General features: G+C 40.3%; 2 protein-coding genes across 4 annotated transcripts; both read right to left on the bottom strand.

The window, feature by feature from the left end:
* Positions 1-152: 152 nt before the first annotated feature.
* Positions 153-4601, bottom strand: LOC144063991 (uncharacterized). Of its 2 annotated transcripts, XM_077586100.1 has the most exons (13): positions 4436-4599; positions 4300-4350; positions 4202-4228; positions 3805-3855; positions 3690-3725; positions 3586-3606; positions 3468-3506; positions 2123-2158; positions 2000-2041; positions 1862-1900; positions 1750-1788; positions 1139-1171; positions 153-264 (listed from the first exon to the last, which is right to left on the bottom strand). In XM_077586100.1, exons 1-13 carry the CDS (start codon positions 4488-4490, stop codon positions 251-253), a joined length of 483 nt encoding a protein of 160 aa, XP_077442226.1. In that variant the 5' UTR covers positions 4491-4599; the 3' UTR covers positions 153-250. The 2 variants fall into 2 exon arrangements, with proteins under 2 accessions (XP_077442226.1, XP_077442227.1); XM_077586101.1 differs by lacking the exon at positions 2123-2158 and having other exon boundaries at positions 4436-4601.
* A 141-nt stretch (positions 4602-4742) lies between these two features.
* pcyox1 (prenylcysteine oxidase 1) lies at positions 4743-14279 on the bottom strand. 2 transcript variants are annotated; one of them, XM_077585635.1, is made up of 8 exons: positions 14151-14279; positions 13753-13887; positions 12036-12242; positions 11770-11944; positions 11490-11701; positions 11260-11412; positions 7506-8207; positions 4743-7410 (listed from the first exon to the last, which is right to left on the bottom strand). In XM_077585635.1, the coding sequence occupies exons 2-7, from the start codon at positions 13859-13861 to the stop codon at positions 7537-7539; spliced, it is 1527 nt and encodes a 508-aa protein (XP_077441761.1). In that variant the 5' UTR covers positions 13862-13887; positions 14151-14279; the 3' UTR covers positions 4743-7410; positions 7506-7536. The 2 variants fall into 2 exon arrangements, with proteins under 2 accessions (XP_077441761.1, XP_077441760.1); XM_077585634.1 differs by having other exon boundaries at positions 4743-8207.
* Positions 14280-14377: the final 98 nt, after the last annotated feature.

The raw sequence follows: 14377 nt of genomic DNA, 5'->3' as shown, positions 1-14377 counted from the left end.
ATGTTAGGTTTACTGACATGGGCATGTATATGAGTAAACCGTTGCCTATGTGCCCTGTGATTGGCTAGTGACCCCGCCTCTCTCCTGGGTCAGCCGGGACATACTCAGCTCGACTGTGAAACGAATAGAAAATAGTCAGACAAGACACTTGATAGTGTTTCAACACTTTATTTTTATTTTTAATTAGTATTTAATTGGGTTGGCGCTGCCATGCTGTAAAAAGTGCTCCCATCCGCTCAGGTGTATGCTCTCACTCGAGTTCATCTGTTAGGCGGGAAGAGAACAAACAAATACAACGGTTACATTCCCAGCACTGCAAGTCATTCATTAATTACTATGACTTACATTCAGCTTCCTTCTGGATCACTACTCACTCAACAGGTTTTATTCAAACAGGCGCATTAAGATGTCTGTTGACCTAGTTGTGTATATAAACTGTAAGCGCACCATTCATCCACTAAACACGCTAAAAGTAGCACAAGCAAATATAGTTACAGTAGAAATCCAGAACAATAACTGCCAGGGGAGAGTGGCCTTGAAAACGAAATGTCCTGGTTCTACATTCGTCCTACATTTGCAAGCCGGTCCAAAAATGTGGTCATCTGTGCAGCGTTCACATTGTTGTTGGCACTTTTCAGTCACCCCCCCCCCCCCCAAAAAAAAGACACTAGTGTGGTATGTGTAAATGTTGTGTTCTCAGCCAAGGTCTATAAAAGGCTTTTGACTATTTTCAGCAGACCCAGACTGGCTGCGTCCAGTTCCCCCCCCCCCCCCCCCACAATGTGCTGCATTGCATAAGCTCACATTCACACAGACACTGACAGTTTTACTGCAACGGGCTACGCTGGTGCAGTGGATGTGTCCGCTGAGGTTACAACATTACACAAAAAATTTGCCATGGCCGTCACGGTGTGGATGGCGCACGCCACTAAACCTGACATACATATTACAACTTGTAGGCGGGCCTTTTCCATTTATTTTTGCCATAGCATATAAAGCTACGCCATGTGTCTCATATATTTAAGCTTTTGTCATATGGTATTAAGAATGAATATTTCATATTTTAAATAAACTATTTTACACACACACACACACACACACTTTATATTATGTAGGTATTGTGTGTGCATGGGGTCACCTTGTTCCTTGGTTGAATCTTTGCTGTCATCTTCTGCATAAACATGAGAAATAGGGCACAGAATTAGGTACACCTGCGCAAGCTGCGTTACTCAATACACACAAATTACAATACACTACATCAGTCCTCAAAGAATGTACAGTATTGTACTAGAATAAAGTGCAATAGCACATCCACTACAGCAGGTGGCAGTATCGCTTTCATTGTTAAGTAGCGAGGAGTGTTAGCGCGCGTAGTAGCTAACATACTTACAAAACAATAACTAAACAGCCCTAAACTACATCTATGTGATCGTCTGCCTATTTATTCACTATGAATATGTCATGTATTACGTTTGTGTATTGCTGTGTACTCTTTGTATTGTTAAAGCGTGTCATTTAGTTATGTCGAGTTACGTCGCACTTTTTGTTTTATAGCGCTATAAAGCGGGATTGCATTATGTAACATTGTGTAGCATAATGTCATGCTGCGCTGTACAGTGTCATGTTGTGTGCTATGCTGCGTTATGATACATATTGTTATGTAGTGTCATTTTATGCTACGTTATGTTACATAGTATTTAATCCTATTTATGGTGTACCTATTTATTTTTGTTTTGACATCCATCTTACCTGTGCTCTCTGGATGTGCAGGTGGCTGCTGCTGTTGCTCTGGAGGACAACAGCAATTACATAGCATCATTTTTAATAACTTTCTAACTTGAGTCGTGAGTGTGCTTCTCACCATCTGCCACCATCTCCTCTGAAGACTGACAGTTTGCACCTGCAAAATGACGCGACAAGGTCATGTGATATTTCACGCTACACAAATGCTGGACTTTATCAGAGTGGGCTTAGTCGCTACCTAAGCCCCCCGTCTTACCCTGCTCAGCAGCTGCTGCGTCAGAAAAGCTTCGCCCTCCCTCTGCAGGAGGAACAGGGGAATTGCGGGAGTGTTATATAATATGGTAGGAGTGTGCAGCATCTTAGCACGTGTTACACTCACCTGCTGCATCGTTCAAAATTTCGCTGCGGACCTCGACTGTGGAAATAAATGCACCAGGGACACTCAGCGGGTTGTATGGGTGCTCATAATGTTGCTGTGCAGAATGCTGCTGAACTGACAATTTTTAATGCTTTTGTTTACATCTACATCTGTGTATATTTTATAGTGGGGAAAAATGCCATATAAATCTGATGCATTGTTATTATGTAGTTCTCAAGCTGCAGCTGATAGTAATGCGGATGTTCATTCATATGATGCTGACTGACTGTTTTGGCTGCTGCTCACATTCAATTCTGTACAGATGGTGTCTATTTATGTACAAGTGACCCAGAAGTGCCTCAAAATAACAAATTGACCCAAAATGAACAGGATGTGCTCCAAAATCAACAGGAAGTGACCTGCAATTACCTCAAAAGCAACCGGAAGTGAATCCAAAGTGCCCCAAAATAAACAGAAAGTGCATCAAAATTGACAGGAAGTTACCCGGAAGCGCCCCAAATGGAACAAAAAGTGACCCAGAAGTGGCTCAAAAATCAATGCCTGAAATTTAACAGAAAGTAACCCGAAACTCCCTGAAGAGAACCAACATCAACCAGAAGTGCCCCGATATGAACAAGAAGTGACTTGGAAGAGTCCTAAATAGAATTGTGACCCAGTGTCCCAAATTTGTTTTTCTCTTTTAATTTCTATTTTTTTTTTTGACCGATTCAAACCTCTCCAACTTTAAACTGTTAATTTGATCCCTAGCACATTTTTCATTTCAAAATAAAAATCATATTATGTTTTCTTTTTTGGTGTTTTTCTCCTCTTGACCGATTCAAACCATTGCAACTTTAAACTGGTCAGTTTATCACTTCTGCAAAATTTCAAAATAAAAGCCATCATCTATTACCCCCCCCCCCCCTTTCAAATTTCTAAAGTTTTTGTCCAATTCAAACAGTTCTAACTTTCAAGTGTTCGTCTTATCCCTAATTCTAAATTTCTACATAAGTTAACAACCAATCCAAACAATTCCAACTTCCAACATGTTCAGCTATTCCTGGTCCTTATCATCCCACATATTCATAACATAGCATATTCAATATAATTTCATCAAATCATTCCACAATTTTTCATACAGCCTCCAAATGCAATTTCTCCAGAAATTGCATTTTATAGTTATGTATATGCATTTCACTATATACAATGCTTCTGACTATTCTTGTCTAATTTTTCATTATTTATTTACTATTCTTGCTTACTTCCAAATGGAGTTTCCAACGAGTTTTACTTTATTAAATTGTATTCCACATGCACCTTTATTTCCAAGTACTATTGGTTTATATTTATCTGTAGCCGCATTTACCTGTTGCTTCACTGACTGAATCCTCACTGTGCACTTCCACTGTGGAAACAACACCGGTAACACTTAATAGACATATTCACAGTACTGATTAGCAATGTGATTGTATTTAACTATTTACCAGAGTCATCTGTAGCAGCCTCTGTTTAGAAATTTCACACAAAGAATTACGTCATCACACAAACCCGGATGAGTATGAAAAGTGATGCTAATGGCTCCACTTACCGAGGTAGCGTCCGTCTTCTTCTTGCTTCTCCGTAACTAAAAGACAAGATGTCACTTGAATTCAATATATTCACACACGAGAAGTGCGGTGCACGTTATTTTATTAGAATCGTACTATTCAGCTGAGCGGCTTCATTCTTCTGAGCAGCCTCAAACTCCAGTTGATCTGAACAGTCAGGAAAAAATATATACTTATATACTATAATAATTTAAGTACTTACAAGTATCACACGTTAATATTAACACAATTCAGATTATATTACCAATACATGTTTAAAAAATAAACCCTAAAAAAAAAGATCAATTTTATTAAGCTTACAAATAGCTAAGCTAATTTTATTAAGCTAACAAACAATTACATTGATAAAAACTATCATCATCATTCTGTGGCACGTTTTACTGCACAAGCAGCAAATATCTATAAATAATAAAAGAAAACTAAATCAAAGTGCACACTATTATATTTCATCTTATTTACATGTAAAATATTAAAAACAAAGGAAAAGCATCACCTATTTTCCGCAGTTCTGTCAGTGTATCTGCAAGGAAAAAAGTTTATATTTAATTGTGATTAACTTAATGATGATCAGCACTGATCATCACTACTCACCATAATTAACCTTTTTGTCCTTTTCAGCAGATTGCAGCGACGCCGAGAAAGCTACAGTAGAAGACAAACACATTTATAAGAATGCGAGCCAATACAAACTTGATGAAATTCCCATGAAATGTTTTCATAATCTTACCAGACTGCAGAGCTGCCGCAGCAAGGACGACAAAAAGCGTCGCTAGAAATCTCATTTTAAAACGTAAGTGTGTGTGGGTGCGTGCGTGGCTTCAATGCTTATATCTCGTCTGATGTCCCGTCACATGTCCGGCTTGGATTCTGGTACCATTGTCCCCCTGCACCCCCTGACTACCTGAGTCACATCAGCACAACAGACTCATCCTTATTCAGCGGCTCAATGGAAAGTCATTGTTAGGCCTTACATCACAGGGCCTTTATTGAGGGAGGGTGATCAGAAAAAAAAAAAAAAGAGTGCAAAGACACCGTTGACAAGTGAAGACAATGTTTATTTACTTAAAAAACAACAAATCTGATTTTATTTGGCTGTAACTGACAGCTCACATTGATCACAAAATAGAGACATTGGCAGAGGGTACCCTTTTTTTATTTTTCTTTTTTTACTATTACATTGATTAACATCAAATCACAGTTGAAAACATAATTGCAAACGTTATTTTTATATATATAAAAATAAAATTTTAGTTGTGCTCCCAACTCTTGTAGTTCTTGGATTCTGTCAATTAAAGTGCACAATTAGCCTTAGTGCATTAGCAAATGGTTCGCTTTTAAAATATAGCTGTCAATGTATTACAAAAGTACAACATGGCAATATGTATAGAATAACTACATCTGACAGATGCAAACAATTTCCTCCCTTATGATGGGCCCTCATAGTGTGATTCTACTTACACTGGTTATTCTAATAGCATTATTAAAGACCTTTAAAAAAAAAAAAGTCTAAAAAGAATGCAATAGTAGTTGTTCAGGAGGTAGAAGTTATCATTAATTAACAAAAAATTACATTGGAAGTATATTTACGGATTTATATAAGTGTGAAGAGTTAAGGCCAAAAGGTACAGATTAAGGCAGGGTCCAACATGAAGAAAAAAAAAAGTTATGAGTGAGACAATATTGACAGCTAATAGGAGAAGTCAGCCCAAAAATATTCTTTACAATATGTTACATGTGCTCCCACTAAGCATTTAAATTAATATCACGTTAAGTATCAAAATTCACTCGTTTTTTTAACCATCTCAGTGGGAAGCCATTTTGTGGAACCAATCATGGCTCAGCTTCAGAAAACAGGAGAGCCGTGATTGGTCGTTGCCTGAGCCCTGAACAACTGATGTCATTTTCAGTCGATGGCAAGTGGCAAAATGGCCGCCCCCCCTTGAGATGGATAAAAACGGATGGATTTCCATAAACACAATCAGAATACCGTGTTTGGACTAGTGTGGCTGAATAGAACATATTATAAAGAATGCTTTGGGGGTGACTTGAAACTTCCCCATTAATGCTAGTAGTGCATCACTTCATTCCAGTGTTTCATGACTTCCTGTCACGACAGCTTGTGCTTTTTAGTGTTAATTACTCCTCGTCACTCACGATAGCAATGCTTTGACAAACTGAAACCGGACAATCAGGCCACAATTAATGTTAGATCATGTAAGGGCAATTATTTACACTTTGCACAACTCAATCCAAGCAGAGTTAAAAAAATAATAATAATAAGAATGAAAAAATACAGCTCTCAGTAGTACTTTTGTATATCACTTGTACACCAATATAAACAACCACCAAAATAACAAACATGAAATAAATACCTCTCAATCAAGATTGAGTATTATTATTGTTCTTAAGGCACAATCTCTCATACAACCCTTGTATTAAATTGCATGATTCTAATATAACTACTTTATGCTGGTATACTTAAAGTTTGTTGGCGATACACCAAAAGTTGACAGCGTGCACGCCGCACTGCCACGTGACAAGACAGTGCAATGTGGTTACGCCTGTTGGTACAGAGAAAGGGGAACGCCGGTTCCTGGTAATGACACTCGGCGCGTTATTACTTCCGCAAACGTGACTTCCGTTATTGTGCGGCCCACTTCAAAAGAGAGCAAGGCCATCGTGACGCAATGGAAAACGTGCAAGGTGGAACTTCCGAAGTGGTACAACCAAAACATGAAAAATACTTTTTAAATGGCTTATATGCAAATAGTTGAATCTCTGGCGTGCCCAGCCATCAAGTGTGACATTAAACAGCGTTTCTGAAAACGTGTCTGTGGTCAGGGCTAATTTGCATAATAACAAAAGTTAAAGTTACTACGCCCTCATTGGGAAGCTGCAGCAGAAAGGTAGATCTAAAAAAGTTGCTTTAAAATAGTCAACCAAATCGGAAGTGATTTGAACCGTGGATATTTGGGATAGAAAGTCAAAGACATTTCAAATTAAGGAAAAAAATGCATTATATCTTCACACAGATTATTTCTACTTTGCCTAAGGACTCAATTAGCAACCAATCACGGCTCACCTGCTTTCTGAAGCTGAGCTGTGATTGGTAGTTACTTGAGCCCTAAGATACTGTGACGACACTTTCAGTTGACAGCAAGTGACAAGATGGCCGCTCCCTGAGATAAATGTAAAAATGTGTTTGCTGCTTAATTCATATTCCACAAAGGCAATATTAATCTGAATGCTGTACACTAGCAGGGATGTATAGATCATATTATTGCAAAGAAAATGTCTATGCTTTACATGAAGTTAATATTTTTGTGCCTGTGAATTATTAAGCAAACTCATTTGATGGGTCACGTCTTTTATTGATGGGACTAAAAAAAAAAGAAAAAAGTGAAGTATAAACTATTATTACTAACTATTAAAATAATCATTTTTAATTTTAGCATTATATAATTCATAATTATATTAATTTTTTTTAACAAGATGTATAAATAATATTACACTTATGAATTAAATTGTTTATCTAAACAATATGTTCTTATTGTATGTACAATAAATGAAAAGTAGAAAGTATTAAATATTTAGTTGGGCAATTTTAGGAAAAAAGGCTAATTGAATGCAACAAATATTTTAATGTAAATGACTCGGTGAAGCTGAATACTTTGCCTTCGCTGTGTGTGACGAGCAGTTGATCTGGAAGTGATAATAAGACAAGTTTTGGGCAATTAAGCACTCTAAAACAATTTTCTCATCGAAAATAGAGTCTGACCCTGCCACCACCCAAATACCTGACATTTTGTGGGTCCGAGGCCGTGTGTTTCAGAGCTCGCCCCGCAAGCGCGTGTGCAGGTCCTCCTGGTCGATGCGGCCCGTTTGCTGGTGCCAGCGGTGGTGCGCCAGCAGCGCCACGTTCCTGGCCGAGATGGCGCTCATCTCCATGGAGCTGGCCGCCCACTCCACGGCGCTCAGGTAGTAGAGTTTCCCGTGGAGGATGAAGGGCGGGGTCTGGCGTTGCGGGGGCCGGTAAGCGGGGTAGGCCAGCCACGGAGTCTGCGATACCGAATCCCACGACAGGAACAAACGTCGGAGGTCCTCTTGGTCCAGCCCTCTGGGAGAAAACACTTTCCACACTTTGCTGTGGCTGGCGGGGGGTCGGATGTAGTCGGGTGGGATGTGGACCGGGTCGACGGAATTCAAACTGTACATGATGTCGTCTTTGGAGTCGGCGGTGAGAACTTCCGACACCGTGAACTCCGAGGCGGGCCGCGTGACTCCAAGGTAGGACGTGTTGAGCACGCCGTGGACCAGAATGGAGAACACCTGGTGGTAGATGCCGGGAAACTGGGACGCCATCGGCGAGGATAGACCTGAGAAGGAGATGTCGGACTTGCCCTGGTGAAGCGGCGTTGCTATGACAACGATGTCATACATGGAGTGCCCCGCACCACTGTCATCAATATAATTGACCTCATAGAAGCCGCTGGCGGGCGCTGCGAACAAGAGAAGAGAAAAAGTTTTTTTTATGGCTTCATCAATGGTGAAAATACACAAAAGTAAAATCAAACTCATTTGAATAAATTACCAAAAACTCTAAGACGCTGTGGAAACATAATTACAAATTACCTGCGGAACATTACGACCAAGAACTCCCTTTACCCGAAAAGCAGCTCTTGTCTCCCAATTCCAACGCAGGTGATGATGATTATCAGGCTTCTACAGAGCTTGCTGGTGAGCTGTCATTAGAATCAGCTGTGTTGGAATAGGGAGACATGGGAAAAAAAGGCTGGATAGTGTGCCCAGAGGACCAGGGTTGAGAAACACTGGCCGTTTCTCAATATCAACAACGTTCTTGTGACGCAACGAGTCGGGTCTTGGTAAGCCCGGTCTCAAGAACGTACTTCCCAAGCACGCATATGCATTTCGTACTTCAAGGAACGAATGGCAGCGGAGGAGCGTCACGTTTGTTCTTCTTCTATCATTTCCGGCATAATAGGCATGGCATGTGCATTGCTGCCCCCCACCAGCATCACATAATAATGAGAAATATTTAATGTGTAATTTACAACTTTATTAAAAAAATATATATATTTTTTTTTTACATAACTTAATTAAACAGCTGCAATTTACAATATTATATATAAATATATTAATATATATTAAATATGAATTACTATATATTCAAAGATAAAAAAATTTATAGATGTACCACAATTTCAGAAGAATCAGATCAAAACCTGCAACTCACATCTGTGTCTTTCCAGAACTTTGCCCCCTTCAATAAAACCCTAAATTGGATAAATCCCATTTATAATTTCAAATGATACTTCTGTACTATATCACTCATAATGATACAACATCTAGTCACGTGGTACACAGTTACGGCAACGCGTCAGAACCAGGAAGCCCGCAGTCAGAATGACATCCGGGTATTCCGTCCGTTCTTTGCTCGACCCTTATGGCTTTTTGCGTACTTGCAATTGGAACAGTTGACGTTTCAAGACATCACAAGGACATAAGTACGGACAAGAATGCAGATCGAGAAACGGCCCCTGACATAGTACAACAATCCCCCCCCCCCCTTATTTTTTTAAATCACTAATGAATATGAAGTACGCAATAAACACTAATCACTGGTTGATAAACAGTAATCGGGGGGAAGGATGCTTTTGTCACACAATTGAATGCAAAATGAAAAGGAATCGAATTAGTCGGTTGAATAATCGATAGATTAATCGATTCTAAAAATATTTCATAGTGACAGCACTAGACTATAGTCACTTCTTAACAAAAATAAAACGTTCCTATTACACAGCGCATTGCTGCTATTATGGTGAGATGTTACAGAAAGAGCACAAAATGGCACACATATGGGAGGCTAGGTTCCACAGAAAAAAAATGGAGGAATTTGGAGGAGATAGGTAAAGCTTTGGTTTTAAGCAGACGTTACGGAGAGTCGTCGCCACATATGCAGCAAGTATAGTAATCTTCATAGGTTTTAAAACATGACAGAACGGGGTCCATTTCCTTATTATTATTATTTTTTGCAATGTTACATTGATGATTAGTGGCTATGTTTGTTCAAAACCGCCATGTTTTGTCTCACATTCGCACTTTTAAAAGGTGCTCCCAGTGGGAAGCATACACAGGAAATGCCTCTGGTCATATTCATTTTTTCGGAGAATGTCATTTGTTCTGTATTTTCTCTCCCGTCATTTTCTCAACTTTCTCTATCGCAGTAGTCTTTCACTCTGTCCCCTACTTCCTTTCTCGGCGTATCTCGTCTTCGCTATTAAGTCGGTGTTGACTGTCTGAAATGCACATTTGATTGGCTTAGTAAAATCCCGCAGGATGGCTTAAATCGCATGTAATTGGTCCGCACGCTTGGCCTGACACTAAAGTACTACCGGAAAGCTCACCAAACTTTTTTTTCACTGTCTTGGTCCGAATGGAATAGCTTCTGGGTCTGGGTGGGGTCCGCCAGTTAGTGATCTCTGGTTTACACTATGAATATGGGCCAGTGATTGAGAAATGTGGTCTACCTCTAGTTGTAAAATTAAATGTTCAAACTGTTTGAGTGGCTTCAACTTAAAAAATATATACAGTATATATAATCCAGGACAGTAGATTTGTTGTACTGTTGTTATAGTTCAACTGTATTTAACTTTTAAGTACAATTTGCATTGAATCGTTTACAAAATGATTGTTTTCATTTTAGCTTTTTTATTCAGTACATTTTTAAAGGGGACGTCCATCCATCCATTTCGGGGGCAGCCATTTAGCCACTTGTTGTCGATTGAAAATGACACCATATTTGCTCAGGGCTCTCGTACCAATCACAGCCCAGATTCAGAAAAGAGGTGAGCCGTGATTGGTCGTTTCCTGAGCCCCGAGACACTGCAGCAAAGCAAAATGGCCGCCCCCTAAACTGGGTGGATGTTGCGACTTAAGTCATATAACTTAACTTACTTTAACTCACATAGCCAATATTTAAGGGATAGTTTGGGTTTTTGGACATGAATCTGTATGGCATCCTCACCATAAGTGGTGTGCAATCAGTACTCACTCACCGCTGACAGCGTCCTGTGACCCGAGACCCGGTCCGGTTTTGATCAAGACGAAAGTAGTCCGGCAAGTAGGCTGGGGTCACGGAAATAAAGCGTTTTTCTTTTACAAACAATTTGTGTTCAAAATAGTGATGGGTCTCGAGGCACAGGTCGCTGTCAGTGTTAAGTCAGTGCTGATTGCACACCACTTTAGGTAAGGATGCCATACAGATTCATGTCCAAAAACCATTTATTTCCCTACATTGAATCACGTTGTTATTGCTCAAACTGCCTAGGTAAACAAAATAAACATTTTAAGGGGGGGGGACAACTTCTGCCTTATTTGGAGCACTTGGACCTATTACACGATTATTTTAGTGTAGGTCACTTTAGTGGTACTTGGTGTAAATGTTTGAAAATCACCGATATAGGCAGTTCTAAATATTTTTTTTGTGTGGGTGTCAATTACTTGGTTCCATTCATGACTACTGAATAGTACCTGTCTTGGACGGGCGGACTTTGAACGAGACGTTGGTCACTCTGGCTCGGATGAGTTCACTCTTGCTGTGGTAAAGAAGTCCAGAGCAAACTCTTTTGTTCCCTCCATCCACTGCCCACAGGCCCGAGTCCGCCCCTGCCAGCGACACAGCCCCTGGCACGACAACAACAAAAATGTCGGCAAAATTCCCTTGACCGGCAAGTGCGTGTTGAGGTCGTGAAATTCCGAACCGGCAAGGCCGTTGATACGGACACTTTGTCCGTAGGTCTGCCGCGTGATGGGAGCCACAACGTCGTTGAGGAAGACCTGCGTGAATCCTTCGGCCCTCATGGTTTCCTCCAGCGAGTGATTCATCAGGCTGAGGAAGTCGTCGCCGCCCATGGCGTGCAGGAGCCTCTCCACGCTGGTGAAGGAGTAACCGTACTGCTGGTACTGGTAGATCCTGTCAGCATAGGAAACTCTTACACTTCACCACAAAGGATATATTAGATTGATCTCCTCCGCCCTCACCTCATGAATTTATCCATAACACTCTCCACCCACATCTGCATGAACAGATAATTGAGCCCGTAGCGCCACAGCATGCGCACGAAGTTGACGATGAACCAGTCACTCTCCTCGAAAGTGAGCTCGCTACCGTCGAAGATTGCCTTTTTTGATGAGATATCCTGACGTGTGGCGATGCCTGAAGAAAGATACATTTGATAGATAAATATTTTAAAAGTAAGTAGGCTTCATTTAGGTTGGAAAATATCCTATTGACTCAACGCCATTACCTAATTTGTCAACAAAGTGCTTCATGTGGAGGTTAAGGGGATGGATGACCACGCCTCCCGTCTCATATTCCTGATTTGCCATCTGCGTCGTCGCCAGTCGTCCACCGACATCGTTGGGTTCGAATACATCTATCTTAACCGTGGGTCCGAACTCCTGCCTCAGGTAGAACGCTGCGGCCGTGCCGCCGATGCCTGCTCCCACCACAGCTGGACGGGAGGAATGTTAAGACAATCGACATACAGTACATACATTGTGAAGTACTATTTGTGAAGGTCCACATGTACAATCCGTGCATGGGGTGTGAAACTTGCATGGGGACTGAATCGTTAGAATAGACCCAGTTATTGACCGTAAATGTAAAAAATGTCAATATGCAAATGAGGGCTGGTTGTCATGGGAATTCTTTCTAATGCACTTGAGTACAAACGTTGCATACTGTGTTGGTAATCAGGTATTAAAAATGTTATCTCACTAATATGATTCATCGTGACAATACGACTTTAACCTTGAAAATAGACAACTTTTATCTTGAAAATATACAACAAACTGATTCTTGTAATTTTTCTGACTTTAATCTATAATATCTACAACTTTATTCTTGGAAAATTATAACCTTATTACTGGAATTTTGGAAATATTCCAAATTATTCCTGGAAAATATATGCATATGTAATTATCCATCCATCCATCCATTTTCTTGGCCGCTTTTTCCTCACAAGGGTCGCGGGGGTGCTGGAGCCTATCCCAGCTGGCTTCGGGCAGTAGGCGGGGTACACCCTGAACTGGTTGCCAGCCAATCGCAGGGCACACAGAGACGAACAACCACACTCACATTCACACCTAGGGACAATTTGGAGTGTTCAATTAACCTGCCATGCATGTTTTTGGAATGTGGGAGGAAACCGGAGTACCCGGTGAAAACCCACACAAGCACGGGGAGAACATGCAAACTCCACCCAGGAAGGCCGAAGCCCGGACTCGATCTCACGTCCTCTTCACTGGGAGGCGGACGTGCTAACCAGTCAGCCACCGTGCTGCCCATATGTAATTATTTCATATAAAAAAAATATATAATCTCCCACGTAACATAATTTCCTAATTAATATTTCAATAATCATTGATTTAGGTAATTATTCTATGTGGCCGACAATATATATATGGCTTTTTTCTATGAAAATATAATCAGTATAAATATTGTTCATGACTTTAATCTTACAAATTATGACTTCATTTAAAAAAATATATTTTTCTCAAGTATTTACCATCTCATTCTCATACAATTTACAACATAATTCTCAACATATTTTTTTTTTACTTATTGAAAATGAAACGACTTTATTCTTGTAAAATTAAAACTTTAATCTCATAGTGTCATTTTTTCTTATTTTCTTCATACCAATAGAATCGAAATAAATGTCAAGTTAATTAATTTCCTACAATTAATCTGGTGGTCAGCGACCACCACATTGTGTCCCATAGGAATGATCTAGATTAGCGTGTCCAAACTCGGTCCTCGAGGGCCGGTAGTCCCGCAGGTTTTGTATGTTTCCCTTCTCCAACACAGCTGAAGCTCATCAGCAAGCTCTGCATAAACCTGATAACGATCGTGTTGATTGGAACAGATGCGTTTCAGCAAGGAGCAGATCATCCCAAATCTGCAGAACCGAGCTTGGACACCCATTTATCTAGATAAAAAGATTTTTTATAAAATCTCACCAATATTTGTGGGTGGCCGGTGCAGCTCCGGACTGGAGGCCAAACTTCTACTGGCGTAGTGACAGATTCCCAAGAGCAGGAAGGCTCTCATGAGTGTCCCAACACTCATGATGCACTTAGTGTGGCCGAGGACGTCTGAAACAAGATGAAGCAAACTAGTCAATTATTTAATTGTCTTATCAGTCATGTCTCGAAGTCTAACCTGACCTAGTTCAAGATGGACGGACGGCGTGTTCACTTCAGTATCATTTCAGTAAGTTTACGTTTCATGCAGTCAAGTGGGAATGTCAGATTAAAAAACAAAACTAACAAAACTCGACTACAAGTCTGCAGTTACTAGCTTTACTCTTACTCTTCGTCATAACATACAAGTTGACTATTAAGAATATTTGACTTACACAAGACGGGGGAATTTATAAAATATATCCAAGAAGCTTGGCTTGGAGCAAAACAGAGAACGGGCTAGCCCTTACTGGCAAAACTAGTAACCTGCTAGTTTGAACAGTTGAAACGACCTTCCATACGTCATTCCGGGTACTTTTCCCCCCTTGGTTTCAAAACAAAATAAATTTAAGCTTTTGCATACGTTCGAAGGCCAAAAATGCAATAATACTTATAATTTAAT

This window comes from Vanacampus margaritifer, chromosome 14 (assembly GCF_051991255.1).
Source record: "Vanacampus margaritifer isolate UIUO_Vmar chromosome 14, RoL_Vmar_1.0, whole genome shotgun sequence".
Lineage (NCBI taxonomy): Eukaryota > Metazoa > Chordata > Actinopteri > Syngnathiformes > Syngnathidae > Vanacampus > Vanacampus margaritifer.
Note: the sequence above shows the minus strand (reverse complement) of the source record. Positions and strands in the feature narration are given on the sequence as shown.